Source organism: Scomber japonicus, chromosome 21 (genome assembly GCF_027409825.1).
Source record: "Scomber japonicus isolate fScoJap1 chromosome 21, fScoJap1.pri, whole genome shotgun sequence".
Classification (NCBI taxonomy): Eukaryota; Metazoa; Chordata; class Actinopteri; order Scombriformes; family Scombridae; genus Scomber; species Scomber japonicus.
Genome location: NC_070598.1, coordinates 27,109,939 through 27,127,012, shown reverse-complemented (window position 1 = coordinate 27,127,012; position 17,074 = coordinate 27,109,939). Strand labels below are relative to the sequence as shown.

The following is a 17,074-nucleotide window of genomic DNA, read 5'->3' as shown; positions in this document are numbered from 1 at the left end:
TATAAGTCATGTCCATTTGTGTCTATGTAGTTATAACACATTTTTGACATTTCCTACTAAACTGTAGGTCGATTTGTTACCAAATTTTCTGTGGATCATTATTGGACTAAGCATATCAAGAGTTGCATAAAGCTTGTTCATATTTGTTTTCATTTTTAAGATGTTGACCAATGAACTTCAAAAGGCTCAGCACATAAATAGACCCAAGTCAACAACCATTGGGCAGATCATCACAAAACTTGCAGGATATTACCCACATAAGTACTTGAAACATACCCCAAAATTATTATTCAAATGAACCTCTAGGAGGAGTTACAATGCAAAAAATGTTCATGGCATAACAAATCACATTATAAAACAATTCACGATTGTTCAAGTTGTTTGTCTAATCATGGCAAAACAATCATTTAAAATGTTGAACCATATGTGTAACACTGTGAAGCGATGTGCGTCAGTAATAACCATTTGTGTAAAACACAAGCAGAGCATGTCATATAAACAAGTGAAATGAATTAAACAAAGCTTCGATTGTAGAAAAATTGCCTCGATCATTTTTTGTAATCAAATTATTCGAATAATTCGAGTAATCGTTTCAGCCTTAGTCATGATAAAACCTATAGTTCAACCATCCTTTCATCAAGCTCTTAGTCTTGGTTGCTGTTTTGACACATAGCCTAATGAAACAAATCAAATAGAAAGACTCAAAGTCTGGGACAGCCTAAGGGGGCGATTTGTGTTTCACTGTGGAGGGGGATTGCAGAGATGAAGATAAGGAATCTACTGACTAAAGTAGAATCTAGTGTGTGTGTGTGTGTGTGTGTGTGTGTGTGTGTGTATATGTGTATGTGGTGTGTGGTGTGTGTGTGCTTGGAGGGAACAAGAGAATGATCAGATAGTAGACAGGCCTTGCCTCAGGGCAGCAAATACAATAAAAAAGGCATGTTAACAATCTGCTGTACTGCTCCAGCACAAATCTACAGAGAATGAGAATGGAAGGGTAGAGCATATGTGTAAAAAATTTTTAGAGTCGGACATACCCAAGGTTGAGGTGTTTGAGCTTCTGAAGACTGCTGATTTGAGTTGGCAGCTCCTCAATCTGGTTATTGAACATGTTTAGAACCTCAAGGTTCTTCAGCTCAGAGATGTTAGCAGGCACCGCTGAAAAACACAGAATAATGACACACATATCAGACTTATAACTCCATTAGTTGCTGTGTCTGCCTTGCTGTTGTTGGCCCATCTCCTTGTTGACGTGTGAGCAGTACACATATTGCAGTTTGTGTCTTCACCTCCAACCACACATTTATTCCCTCATCGTCTGCAGCCAGAGAGGCGGACACAGATCAATGGACTGATAACAAAAAGCAGGAAGTTTATAGGATTATCAGGCTGATCAATGGAAGCAGGGTGAGATGGAAGCAGAGGGAGAAAGACAAGAGTACACCAGCCAGGCCCTGACCTGAATGCTGCCACGAGGATGAGTAGTGGAGAGGTGAGGTCCGGGCATACTGATACTGTATCAGTTGGACCTGTGTGCTTATGTGTGCGTGTGTATGGAAGATGAGAGGGGTCATTAAATTACCACATCCCACGTGCATGTGGTAGCATGACTTGAAACAGCTCCAGCACATACATGCATACACGTTTGTCTGCCTCACACTTTTTCATCAATACACAAACTTGTACAACACGACCAAACTTAGCAACTCCTATCAATGATTTTGCTGCTTTTCAGTAGCTTTACTCTGTGTGTAACTGCCAATTCATCTGGTTTAGTACGAAGTTCAATATATAACATCAATAAAAATCATAGAATGTCTAAATAATGACATACTCTCAAAATAATTCCATTTAAAGTCAATTACCGTAAATACCGGTGTATAAGATGCAATAATTTAATTTAACGCAATACTTTTTCATTTAAAAGTGGGGTGTGTCTTATACACCAGCGTGTCCTATTCACCAGTAAAATACAGAAAGAGGTTGGATCTGGATATGATTATAGGTATGTAAAGGCTGTCCATACTAAGAATGATAACTAGAACTGTAAAGATAACATTGTGAGTGTCCACACTTATGAATTATAACGTCCTATAAACAGCGCCATGTGCAAAAGTGTGACTCAGGTGCAGTAGTCTAATTGCGCACAGTGACAGCTCTTATGAAGAGTTTTTGGAACTCGAGTAAGCACACAGGTACACACTGTATTAAATATGTAAAGCTACTTTGTTCTTTTAAAAGGTTTAATTGAAACCCTAACCTGAACCCAATCTGACTTAATATACCAGACCATTAACCATTAATGTGACACACTGTTTCAGGTATAATATTTGTGTTTTAATTGGGTTTCTAATAAAAGTAAATAGAGAAAAATTAGAACATAAAACTTATGTGTTTATAAATTAATAGTTACTGGTGCATTCAAATAAACCAGTCTTTAAATGTTTTTCCCAGCATGACACCCCCTAAAAATAGACTGTATGTTATACACCGGTGTGACGGTGTAACTATCAGAATTATAATAAACATACAGTAGGCCAATAAAATAAAGTATAAAAATTACTAATTAACTAATTTAGTTAACTAATTCTAAAATGGTATCAAAAATCATCACAATTAATAAATCACAATTAGCAGGTGTGGCTCAGTTGTACACCAATCGGAAGATTGGCAGTTCGATTCTTGGCTCCTCCAGTCCACATATCGATGTGTCCTTGGGCAAGATATTTAACCCCAAATTGCTCCTGATTGTTGTGCCAACGGTCGATGAATGTGTTTAAATGCTTAGTCTCCTCCTGATGAGCAGGTTGGCACCCTGTGTAATAGCTCCTGTCATCAGTGTGTGAATTTGTGTGAATGGGTGAATGTGACATGTAGTGTAAAAGCACTTTGAGTGGTCAAAAATTTCAGCAGAGCGCTGTTTAAATACAGTCCATTTGCCATTCTTATGACCAGTATATTTTGTAGAAAACAATAGATGAACCCAAATATTACAATGAATTAAATGTTAAATTTTAAAAAATGTATTATTTCCTATAAATTTACAAACTACTGTCACTACTAAATCACACATTCTGAGCAACAGTTAGCATATGCTAGCTAGTTTAGCTCAATCGTCCAACAAACAATAACCCACAAAACAACAATAACTATCAACAGTTATAACCCTTACAGCCTAAACTAATGTACTGTTACTGTCTAAATAGTCTAAATCAGAAAAAATAACTTTAATCTTTAATCCCAGAGGAGCTACGTTAACATTATTGACAGTTGTATCCACTCCTACGCATTAACTTGACTTTACGCCCCCCCTTAAACATAAATTGAAATTAACTATTAAGGGTACACTAATAAAATCTGAATGTGCTTAGGTGACATTCAGCCATCTGAAAGAACAAATTAAACAAACAATGATTTTGCTGGTCTTTAGTGGCTTTACTCTGTATGTAACCACAGCTCATACAGCCACAGTTCCTCTCGTGCCTTTATTTAAATCAGCAATGCATTAAATTAAATGGTATCTGTACAGATACAAAACTTTTTTAACTGAAGCAAACTGACATTTTTTCCTTGCCATGGATATTATTTTCATAATGAGGGTGTAAAAAAAATTCTATGATTAATCTATGGTAAGAGATAGGCCCACCCAGCTGCAAATATTTTTCCCAACACGGTCATTCCATGGCAGTAATCCAAATGCTGCAAGATTCAATTTCCAGTTTTACTATTGAAATATGGTCTGGCTGTACTTCAGAACCTTATTTGAGTCAAACTATTGATTTCATCCACCATGGAAGCTGTGCAGTGTGTGTCTTCCAACAACCTACTTCCCACCAGACCACACAGGGAACCTCATAGCACAGAAAGTGGATAACATGACTTGCATGAGCACAGACAGTGGGGCTAACATGGTGAGGACCTTGGAGCTCAACAGCTCCACTAGTCTGCAGTGCTGTGGGCATAGACTTCACCTAGCCAACTAAAATACAAGGATCTGGTTAAAATAGCAATACTGTTACTGTATATTAGTAACATAACTACAAATTACGATGGGAACATAGAATGGAACAAACAATGATTGTATATTCAACCTCTGTTTCTTGTTTTGTTGTTGGTTTTTAAATACATTTTATTTAATGTTTTTTCTGGAATAACAGCTTCCAGTCAAAGTATTCCACATTATTGTACTTGTATAAATGATGATATTGGTCCACAATATAAGTTATTTATATTTTATAAATAAAAAAAATAGTGAAAAATATATAATTTTGTAGAGTAATTACTCTTTTCAATAAAATAATACGATTTAAAAGTATAAACAGTAATGAATTGAAATGTACACTGTGATTTAGGTTCAGTCTGACTAATAAAGCTTATTCTTCTTTATTAGAAAAAGTGCAAATGACCCTCATGTTGATCTATCTACAAAAAACCCTTGGTACATTCCCCTTCAGTTTGACTTGAGTAAGGATCCAACAGAGCTGAAACTACCTCAGCAGACTTTTCCCTGCCAGCTCCTTAGTATAAAGTCCATTAAGTGTGTGACTGAGCACAAGTGTGAATGCAGCAGTGACTTCTCTGGCAAATTCACAGTAAACAACTGGGTTACAACTGCTCATTGCATCAAGTGCAAACAAATCCAGCAGTACAGGAGATGGTATGAGCAATGTATCAAACTGTTGAATAAGCAGAACATAAACTTATAGTGTCTATAAAAAAGTATTCCCCTCCTTGGATAATGTCCCCTTTTAATTGCTTTTATAAATGGAATCATGGTCAATGTAATTTGGCTTTTTTGACAAGAATTTACAAAAAAAACCCTCCTTCAAGTCAAAGTGGAAACAGTTTTCTAAAAAGAAATGTCAATTAATTAAAATACATAATTTACAATAAGACCATGGTTCCATGCACAGCCGCTAGTTTTCGGCTGGTGCTGAATAAAAGGCAGCAGGCCAACATTGTTTTAACTGGGTCTGAACACTCCACTGTGAAAAGCTTTTTTACATTATGTCCTGCCTTTTGCACAACTCGCCTAAACTAAATAGAGTATCTCCAGTCAGTATGAATGCCTATGACACAGAAAATCCTCTGCTGTGTGCTTAGAATTAGAATGTATTTTTACTCTACATGGTAGCAGTACTTTAAAGAGGTATCTGGGTTTTCTCTTATCTTCTTATTTTTGTTTATTATGCACCACAACACCAAAGCAAACTGCCTGTATGTGCACCTATATACCAATCATCCTAATTCTGACTAATTCTCATTTAAATACTTTTAAGTTGACATTTTAAACATGTAAACAAAGGTCACCAGCAACACATCTTTTAAATTGTTTTAAAACAGTTTTGAACCTGAGGACTAGATAGGACTTCTCTGCGGGCTGCGTCAGCTTTAATAATACCCAGGTCTGCTCGAGGCTGAGCAACAGGATTTTGTGGTATTGCTTCAAATGTAGCACTAAGATCAAGCAGAAATAGGACTGAGTAGAGGCTTCAGTTCCAGCTTAGAAGCAGGTCATTACTACCTTGGTGAGAGCAGTTTATTATACAATGATTTGTGCACTGTATAGGACACATAGAAGAGCTTTGGTATAGCACCTTCAGGACAAAAAGGTGGAAGAAATATTTTGTAATTAATTTCAGTCACCTGCTTAACTGTTTTAAGTCTGTCATACTGTCATCCAGTGTGCCCCTCGCCTAAAAATCAGTCACTCCAGACACTAAACACTTAATACTGAGAGGAGATTACAGGCAGAGGCTCTCATGGTCCTATCATTAACTCGCTGACTTCTGTTTATTCATAACTTATATGATGTAGAAAATACCATTATATGTCTGTACATATACAGGTGTGTCCTCAACTGGAGTCATGTGATCAGTGAGTCAGTGAGTTAAAACAAACAAGAATCTACATTCTGAAATTAAAGTAAAAAAATTGATGAGCAGGCAAATCCAGCCATTTTGACTGACTGTTATCTACAATAAATTGACATACCGACAATAAATGACAGGGTTTAAAAACACATAACACAGAATAGGTGAGTGAAGTTGAATTAAGATAATAAACATTTAAAAAAACATATCATAAAATGCATTTATAACTGATTTCCTCAAAGTGTCTAGTGGATATCTGGTCTACAGCCCATGCTAACTACAGTAAATACTGAAGTACACACACACACACACACACACACACACACACACACACACACACACACACAGACAGACAGAGAGAGAGAGAGAGAGGCCACAGCCTAGAGAATAAACCAGAATTTAGGTTTCACTTTAGTTGAATAGACAGTGACTGCTTGCTGTCAGAAGTGCAACAAAATCCAGCACTAAGGGAAGAACAATTTATTTATCCCGCTCATTGTTTGTCCTATCTTTATTCAAGAGTGCAGTCTTTCATTATGGATACATAATTAGTTGATTTCACATTCAGATTTTGTACATTGTTCCTTCAGTCCATGCCCTCACACTCAAACAACTCCTGCTTGCACTTAGATTTGCTCTGCTTCTGCTCAAAGTGGTCAACACTGAACCTGGCATTCCACTAGTTAGGAAAATTTTAAAAGGAATCAGAGAGCAGACAATGCAGTCTGAGTGTAAGGAGACAGCTTGAGCAGAAGCACAACTCATTTTAAAAAAAACTATTTAAGTGTGAGGGCAGAGTTAAAATCTAAACATGAAATCAATAAATCATGCTCTCACATTGAAAAACCACACTTAAATAAAAACAGGGAAAATGCCCTATATCATATCTGCTTTCAAATGATTCACTGCCAATATATTCAACAGCCATACGGAGCTCCTTATGCTAATAGAAAAGTAAATGAGCTCAAAACAAATATAAAATTGTACGACTGAGTCTAATTCATTAAGTATTTCAAAGTAGTTGAATTATTGCAGACTTTAGGTTGAGATCAGTAGCTCATCCTCTCTACCAACAGCAGCAGCACCAGGAGGAGTACAGAGCAAGGCGTGAATGATGCCACTTTACCGCTTAAGACCTGCAGCCCTTCTAAACCATTACTCAGTTCAACAGTAGGAAAAGTGATTGTAAGAGTCTCGTCCATAAGGAGAACAGGTCTGATATTAATTAGTCTATTTAATTAGTTAATTTTTGACATTTGTGACAAAAAGCATAACAATAAATACATGTTTTCTCTACTGTAAGCATGGTGAATTCTCTAAACACTGATGTAGAAAAATAAACTTGTAAAATAAAAAGCATATATTAATAGTCATCTTCCTATTTTAGAATTTGTAATAATACAATTATTTGTTTCTATTGTCAGTTATTGATATTAGCACTGAAATTTCTTCAAAACTGCAAGTCTTCAATCAACAGCGAATAAAAAAGTCCAACCGTTTTTTGATTTAAAGTTATTGTTATCACTTCATCCAATGACATGTATCATTGTGAGCATACCTAACATCATTATAAGTATTATTTGTTGTGCTCATCAAATTATGTTTATCATTTCAAAATATAATGTCTGGCCCCAAACCAGAGTTGCAAATGAACTTAGGAAATCCAAATTGTAAAGCTGTAAAGATAGCAACAGTCCTGGTTTTAGTATGAGTATATGTAGTATATGTAGTATGAGTATATGCAGTATGAGTATATGTAGTATATGTAGTATGAGTATATGCAGTATGAGTATATGTAGTTTATGTAGTATGAGTATATGCAGTATATGTAGAATGAGTACATGTAGTATATGTAGTATATTATGTAGTATGAGTATATGTAGTATATTATGTAGTATGAGTATATGTAGTATGAGTATATGGGATGGAACAGGGACACAGGGTACCAGGGCTTACAATACAACAGTCAATACAAAGAGTCCATAAAGATGGTCTCTGTGGAGCTTCTAGATTTAAAGGTCCCACCGCTTCACAGATGTTAGAAATCTATCTCATGTAGCAGACCTCTCTGTGGACCATTGGCCAGAGCTCAATTAACAGACCTTCACAATCTCCTGTCTAGATGGACAAATCACCCTATTTATAAGGTCTTCCATACAATGTATGATATTGATTTCAATATGGTCTCCTTAATTCTGTAGTGTGCTACAGGAGCTCCTGGATGATCGGTTTGTATATCGCTGTGTCTGAGGAGGAAAACCAATACAGTCCTGCATAGACATGACAGGTGACATTTGGTGTCTGAGTGTGATGGGAAATGATCACCTACAACAAGTGTGATGACCACAGTGCAGACATGTTAGCACCTGGCAGTGGAGGCAGACTTTCCACACTATAACTCTTGACTGCCTTCAAGCAGCAGAAACATCACCACCATTCTGTCAGACACAATGCAGCACCAAATTTTATTGGTTAAAAGTGAGTGGAGTAAGAGACTGCACTAAAGTTAAAAGTGATATTTCCTGCTGCGTTCACAGGCTGCTGGCAGAGTGGGACATCTGAGAGTTACTTTACAAGGAACTGAGTGTTCTTTGAGAGGGCCTGCAGGTGGGTAACTACGGCAATTATGTTATCCCCATTTATTCTGTTTGATCTGGGCTATAAATAACACAGCAGAGTGAGATGTATGTAATCTATCCATCTCCAGCAGCAGATTAGAAAACAGCACAGACACACTCACAGTCTCTCTCTCTCTCTCTCGCGCGCGCACACACACACACACACACACACACACACACACACACACACACACACACACACACACACACACACACACACACACACACACACACACACACACACACACACACACACACACACACACACGCACACGCACGCACACACACACACACCTAGAAGGTGAACATGTTACAGCAAGTACAGATGGAAAACTGCATCTCTTACATACTCTCTTATACTTGATGGAAAAAAAACATTTCACATGGTCTCATGATGGCCTTTAAGGTTTTTTACACTTAATTTACAGAAAACAAAATGTTTTCAGTCATCCAGACATCACACTGATGGACAGTGTCATGTCTTTTTGTCTTCAGTAATTAAATGACCCTTCTCTGTCATTACTAGTCAACACAATACACATAACACACCAATTTTTCTGAGCACAAAGTTTCTTATAAGTACTGACCCCAGGATAATGACTAGAAATATTACTGTTACACTGTCTTGTCAAAATGTCTATACTAACAAGAAAATGTCCCTGACCACTGACAATGAATGAAACTGACAACAAGTGAAAATATGTTATTTAATTAGCAGATGTTTACAGTTTGCAATAAAGAAAAAAATACTTCAGCTCTGATGCCACAGTGGAGAGAAAGGAGGCAAACAGGAAAACTCTGGGGTTAAACCACTTCTCTAGTTCTGCTTTCTCAAAGGATAGGAGAAGCAAGGGAGAAAAAATAAGTTAAAATACTCCCTAGACTCAAAAATGTGTTTTGCTTCTTGTTCTTTTCACCGGACAGAACGATGTGCAGAGAAGACTGTTTTTTCATTCAGTTTTCTAAAAGGCTAAAAATTCTCTGTGATCATCTATGAGCACCACATGTGACAATCACGATCCAGTCTGAAACTTAAAGTTAAAGTTTCAATGAGGGAGAACAGTAGTTCAAAGTTTTAGATATTTTAACTGTCAGACATAAATTAATACTCACAGCCAGGCTGTTTTTTTTTAAAATTCATTTTGAAACATTTCTGGAGAGGCTCTTTGAAATGTATCACACTGAAAAAAATATTTTCCAATGAAACATTATTTAGTCTACACATTCTCTATTATCTATCTATAATATTAAAATGGCATATGATTAATACACAAATAGAACTGCATATAGGTTATGCAGTTGTTCAATGTTGCTTCATGACATGTTAGTGTGAGTTTCTTGATGTGTCTCTGGTGACCTCTTCTGGTGAAAAACTAAATTACATCACTCCACTCAATACAAACATACTTTTTGTTACAGGGTTAGGTCAGGGTTTGAGAGAGGCACTAGAGCTGCCACATTTACAACATGAGTAAACTGTGACTATAACAGACTCTGGCAGTATTAAACACTCTGACTATCTCAATGGAGCTGGCACAGGTGACTTCACATAAAAGTAAGGCACCAGTCATGCAATAATGAGAAGTTGTATGTATATGAGCATATTCTGCAGATGACCTGCTGTGAAACAGCACCAACAAGACCAATGAGGATGACTAGATCCTGGTGGGACTCCTTGACTGTCAGAACATTAAACTAGACGACAACCACAGACTGTTAACACTACATCAATTCCATTGTAAGGACTCTGGATAAGAGACTGAATGAATAGCAGAAACAGACATCAGCTGTTTGTGAACACAAGCCCTAAACTATTTACAGCACCCACTGCGAGGAGGTCAAAGGTCATCAAGTAGGATGACCACTTATCTATGACTGCCTGCTATTATGAACAAAGCTCTGCATTAAGTTCATGTGATGAGTCACCTTTCATGGAGGAAGACCCAGACATGACAATGCATGCTGCAAAAGATAGTAATCACACCTTTGACCTGACATGTCAAAGGTATGTTGACATGAGGCATTTTCAAAGTACAACTCAACATTCAGCATATTTGAATCACAAATTAAATAAGCAAAGTTATTGTCTGGGCCATTTGTATGATGTCAGAACTAATTCAATAATCAGAACTGATAATTAACTCTGTGAGGCTATAATTACACAGGTATATTATGGAATGTTATAGACTGGATATGTATACATTTTAATGGTGTGTTTATTTTTTATTTTTTAAACTACTATGGAAAATAGCTGTGATAATTTCTAATAATTACTTCTGTCCTTGTTACTTTCAGCTTTTCTTCTTAATATTCTGATTCTGAACACCATTTTAGCATTGTTGTATTAATTTCAGATAAGTGTCAGGGTTTGAATGGGGAATGGGTCATATTAGACATCAATTTACAGAAAAAAAGCAGTCACTGAAAAAAAACTCATTTCATTGCTGTCTGACAGTTTTAGCTGGCGTCTGTGAGAGCGCAGAGGACAAAGGCAAAGCTTACCTGTGAGCTTGTTGTGGCTGAGGACCAGCTGAGTGATGTTGGAAAGGGTGACTGAAAAGACATGGAACAGCAAGTCAACACAGCACAGAAACTAACTCGCTCATTAAAAAAAACTATTATTAAATGTGTAAAAGTGATTCAAAATCATTACAATAGTCATTACAATAATAGCAAATAGCAATAGTAGCAAGTATTATGTGTGTGTACATACAGTGGTGGAAAAAAGTTTTTGGACACCCCATGCATTTGTGAAATATTGCATTAAGAATCACTCTTAGGTCTTCAAGTGCAATTTCTTTTAGTACAGTCACAGCCAAAATACTAAACAAATCTTAAAAAATCCATTAAAAACTTAAAATTGATTGGTTCCATAAAAATACGTAAGAAATGTTGAATATTGGGTCATTTTGGTACCAGTAATCCACTAATGAAGGTCATGCTTTTCATTAAAAGACATAATTTTTGTGGCCGTACTTCGTGTCTATATAAAGCAAGCACATTTGAAAGTTCATCAGAGACAAAAATGGCTAAAACAAGGAACCTAATGCAGTAAAAACACGCCTGAAGATACAGATTCTCAGCCAGGAAGGGCACAGCTGCTGCTCGATAGCCAGGAAGTCCAGATGCAGTCCTTCAGCAGTTGGATATACTCTGCAGAAATACAGACGAACCAACAGCTTGGAAGACAAACCAAGATCTGGGAGTCTAAGGGTTTCTTCAGCAAGAAATGACTGCATCCTGATCTGCATGTGCAGGGAAAACCGCTGAATGACATCACAGGAGCTTCAGCAGCAGTGGTCAAACCAAACTGGTGTCCAGTGTTCCACCCGCACTGTACGTGGCCGACTTTTAGACCATGGCTTAAGGTCCTACAAGGCTGTCAAGAAGCCCCTGATCAATGAGAGACAGAGGTTAGCACGGCGTCGTTGGGCCCAAGCACACAAGAACTGGACAGCCAGGAATTGGAAGAAGATTCTGTGGTCAGATGAGTCCAGTTTCCAGCTTTATCTTCCTCCTGCTAATGTAGCAGCTTTGCTATAATCCGGCATGTTTACAGAGATGTTTGAATATCGTTGTTCATCAATGTGCACTGTCCCTATCCAAAAATGAAGTATTATTTAATGTGAGGGTACGCAGAAGGCCAGGCGAAGCATTATCTCCAGCATGTACAGTAACTACTGTCAAGCATGGTGGAGGCAGTATCATGGTTTGGGGATGCATGAGTGCTGCTGGTGTTGGTCATCTCACTGTCTGTGATGGCACATTGAACTGCCAAGTATTCTCGAAACCCACATGCTCCCTTCTGCACGTGCACTGTTCCGTCGACGGCAAAACTGAATGTTTTAACAAGATGCCCCTTGCCACACATCCAGGGCCAGTAGAACTTGGCTGCAGGAGCACAGTATCCAGAGGCCTGTACTACGAAGCTGGATTTTCTCTTATCAAGGTAACTTCAGGGTTAACCCTGGGTTTTCCGTCCTACAGCGCTGGTTCACTTCTTAACAAGGTAAATCACCATGGTAACTTACGCTGAATGGCTAACCTGCTCCGGAGCACGTTATGTTCTGGATAAGAGGTACAGATTGATTTTCATGCGACATTAAGTTAGTTTAATATTCAACATTCACATTCAAAATACAAACCTATTATGCGCTTCAACCATTTTTAGTGAATGATGTCAAACCAACTGTATAACAGACTAATATCCCTCATGTGCAACCAGGCTTATTATACTAATATTTCTTTTCGTCAATTTTTTACATGTACAATAAATAAATAATCTCTTGTTTCTCACAAAAAGTCTCAATAAGAACATCTTGAGAGTAATCGATGCATAAGTAAAAATATATATTTAAAAAAGAATCCTTGTGGCACATGAATGATATTAGTCTGTATGTTATACAGCTGGTTTGACATCATTCACTCAAATAGTTGAAGCACATAATAGGTTTTTCTTGTAAACAATAAACTAAAAAATATATAACGAAACAAAATATATTTGTTTGTGTCTGTCTAATACAGCCACACCTTTTGAAACACAAAAAAGATTTTTCCACAAACATTTCATGATAATATTTGAGTTTGTGTAAACTTATAAGGGTTTCCAGTAGAGTGTGTGTGTGTATATATATATATATATATATATATATATATATGTGTGTGTGTGTGTGTGTGTGTGAGAGAGAGAGAGTGTGCAGTCTGTGTGTATAACCCTAACCCTAAAAAAAATCTGAATTTGCGAATGACTATCTCTCCTGTATATTACTCCAGTGATTAAATAAATTCATACATTTCTATACTTTTAGCTCTTCTAATGTGATCTGGGGTCAAACTCTTCCTCTGGATGTAATTATAAAATGTAGCCATCATTTTTCTCACATTATAGATCAAAGAGTCAAAATACATGTTAAAAGACACCAGGATAAAGGAAATCACATCTACTCTGTTAACAACCCCCGCATTTCAAATAGTCATGCGCTACACCGCCCTTGCAATATTTATTCCAAAACAGTTTGCAATGTGACTTGTTGTTTGTGGTTACACTACAGCATCTTGGTGTTCAGCATGACGTCACACTGCATGTATTTAGCTAGGGAACAGAGGTTAGAAACTGGAGTGGTATTTCTTGTATGTTTGGACACATCGCTGTGACGTCATTAACAAGGTCTGTGTTCTCTAACATTTTGGATGAAAACTGTTTGTTTCAAATTAAGAAAATTCAAACATATGTATCTGCGTTCTCGAACTTCTGGCAAGAACGCTTCTCGGATGTCGCTGTTGTCGTTAAATGTACTGAAATGACTCATTGTTTCTAGACGTAAGAAAAGAAGACTTACACAGTCCCGGGACGTCCAACATGTTCGCGATGCCTCTGTCACACATCTCCACCTCTGCCAGGTTCTTATCCCTACTCTCCTCCACGATCTTCTTCAAAGACTTGGACATTTTTCTGAAAACGCTAAAACAAACAGACCCCCGTTTAATTGCTTTAGAAAACTGTCACTCTGGCATCTGTAGGGGACGGGGGGGGGGTCAGTGCTTACCTTTTAGAAAAGAGGAATAGAAAAATAAAATAGATCAGTTTGTTAAGCCCTGATCCTCGCTCCAAGCTCACACCCTACCGGAAGTTTAAGTTAGCGACTCCACACCATAATAGGATACTTCCTGTTCTGAAGTATTTAGCCACACTTCCGTGTCAAGTCTCTGAACTGCAACAGGCTGAGTAATAAAAACGAGAAAGAGCTGATGATCCCTCATCACACCTGAGTTCAGCTCTCAACAACACTGACAAACACATGATCATGTTGTGATTTATTGGTATAACCGCAAACCATTCATGAACCACGCAGGCTGAAGACTGCATTTCATGTATGTGTGAAGTAGGCATATACCTCCAACATTTGCGCGTTCGCCTGTTTACCATAGACTGTATAAAGCTGTTTACTCATAATTTTATAGATTTCTTTTTTCAGCTAGCTATTTCAAAATTTCCTACATTTCATAACGTCTTGCGCTGTTGTTGTATTGTCACTGGGTGGCACTGTTGCTTTTTTGTAGGGTTAACATCTTGATAAAGCTTTATTTAAAAAACAAAAACTGCATATTCTAACATGTGCTTCCGGTTTGAACCCATGGTTTGAACCTATACCCTTCACTATACGGCTGAAGCATAGACTGAAGTGAGGGTGGAGTACATTGGGTGTAACTGCACAGTCCTGCAGATAGTTGGAGGAACCCTGCTGCACCGTTTCACACTGCTCTTTTCTTAATATGCCACTCTGCAGTTGCACAGTTTGGACTTTTGCGTGTTTGTGCTGTTGACTTGAATTATGAAAGCTGCTTATAATCAAATATATCAGGCTTAAGTGATTGTTGACAATGTCATCCTGAGTATCCATAATATGTTCACAAAACTGTGTGCTTAAGTACCTAAGTGGAGAAGTTCTCTGGATCCTCTTTCAATTTTAAACACTGTTGCTTTAAGGGCAAATATGCACTGAGGACAATTTAGGCTACACGTTATAACAATGAAGCCATAAATCGACCATACGATGTATAGGCTACACATCAATAAATATTCACCTCTTGACTACATACAAGAACTGCAAACATCCACTTTGTGCAGGGCTTGGGTGTCTCTTAGCAGTCACTTTTCTGATTTAACCTGCAGAATTGTGAGTAGTGGCAAGGAACATACAAAAAAGAAAAGTGAGGAATTAATCAAGAACAGCTTTTATGATTGATGATTCCCTAAGAAGTAGTTCATGAGTAACTCTGAATTGAGCAATATATATTAAATTAAGAAGAGTTAATGGAGAAAAGACTTGGATATACTAGGCTAATTATAATGCAGCATACTTTCTACTAAAAGGTAGAGACGAAAACGCGACGATATTTCTCGTCGAAGTGAATTTTGTCTCGCGAAGCTATAATTCAGGGGCGCACCATAAAAATAAAAAAAAGACGATCGGTTTTCTTTCGCTCATTCGCACGTCATGTCTTCTTTTTATAATGTCACGCGTGGATCATTAACCTTGTTGCAGCTTCTACCTGTTGAGAAGATCTCAGTCAGAAGTATGAGATGAGGAGAGGACCAGGTTAACCTCAGGTCTCTACACTGAGACTGAAGTAGGAGGAGCGGAGGAATCTAGCGCAGCTGTGGAAGCCTAATGATGCCAAAAGTAAAATAAATCTCACTACCAAATTATAACACAATTTATATGTTGTTCTACTTGTGTATTTATGTGATACAGGATTTGTGCAATTTACTTTTATTTCTGTTTTTTTATTAGCAATATGTTATAATTTGATAATTAGATTCTTTATTTAATTTATATTTATATATTAGAATTGTTTCTACTCTTTATAATTTACTTTTTAGTATTTGTGATTGTATCTAACCTTTGTATTTATGGTTGTTATTTCCATAAATACCAAAATTATCCATCTGTAAAATATCTATAAACCTTTTACAGTGCTGCATACTGCATATGATAATTATATATTTAGAAAATAGAACTGAAGTGATTCATTACAAGATGATTAATTAAAACATTTCAATTCAATTTCAGTTTTGTGAATTTCAAATAAAAGAACAGTCATTTATTTCCTCATTGAAGTTTTCTTAAAAATAGAGTTAAAATCTCGTCTCGTAGTCAAATGAAAATCTATTTTCATTAATTAATCATTTATAATCATTCATTTAATTAGAATTAAATTTAATTCTACTGCTTTGTTGTACATACAGTAACTCATGCATTTGTTAACTGTATCATATGCCAATAATGGCAGCTCTGTTTAACAGTCATCAGCAAGTTCATCATGATGAGAAAACACTGAACAACTGTCTGGAAGAAATATGGTTTGCACAGATAATTGAACATGAAGAAAAAGAAAATACTAGTAAATGCCTCTGTGATTTCACATTTTTCTCTAATGTAAAGATGAAAGAGGCATGTGGAGAGAAATAAAGGCAGACTCAAGATGCAGAATGAATGAATGGATGGTGTGGGGTCAAATTGGTTAATCGGACTTTTATCAGTTGTTCTTCAGTCTTGAAAAATCACCCTGAGGCTTCTCAGTTCAGTGCAGTAGAGTTTTATTGCCAGCAGCAAAACCCAAGCTCACACACAGACAAGGTCTATGATAAAATGATCTAACATACAATGTAGGTGTCTGCTTTTTATACCTAATAAATTGCTGAGGTCTGTAAAAATCCTGCTGAGGTCTGAGGTTCTTGTGGAATGATACCTGATTCTCTCCTTATACATTTGACACAATTCATACACATTTGTCTAAGAACACAGGCCTCATTCGTCTTGTGTCTGGTCTCACTCTTGTAACTGTACCTCACATCACGGGCTTATCTCAACTGGCCTTGAAGCTCGCTCCTCGACAGTCCTGACACTCAGTCAGGGCTCCTCAGTGATGCCTCCACACTTACAAGCTCTCTGCTACACAGCCTCTCCCTGGCCCTCTCAAACTTTCTGCCAACGCCACTAGTTCTTCTGCTCTTTCTGCTCTCTTCAGTTCTTTTGCTTTTAAAGAAAAGTCCACCAAAAATACACCATTTATGTTTCA

At 37.1% G+C, this 17,074-nt stretch overlaps 1 protein-coding gene across 2 annotated transcripts in view; it reads right to left on the bottom strand.

Moving 5' to 3' along the window:
* The window catches only part of rsu1 (Ras suppressor protein 1), a 68,560-nt gene that overhangs the window by 44,374 nt on the left and 7,112 nt on the right, over positions 1-17,074 (bottom strand). Inside the window, exons 1-4 of one of the 2 annotated variants that reach the window (XM_053342037.1) lie at positions 14,038-14,104; positions 13,831-13,952; positions 10,994-11,044; positions 1,038-1,158 (exon numbers count right to left, since the gene is read on the bottom strand). In XM_053342037.1, the coding sequence (XP_053198012.1) occupies positions 1,038-1,158; positions 10,994-11,044; positions 13,831-13,939 (281 nt within the window). In that variant the 5' untranslated portion in view covers positions 13,940-13,952; positions 14,038-14,104. Of the gene's footprint in view, positions 1-1,037; positions 1,159-10,993; positions 11,045-13,830; positions 13,955-14,037; positions 14,105-17,074 lie in introns of those variants that run through there. The other variant, XM_053342036.1, reaches the window with a different exon arrangement.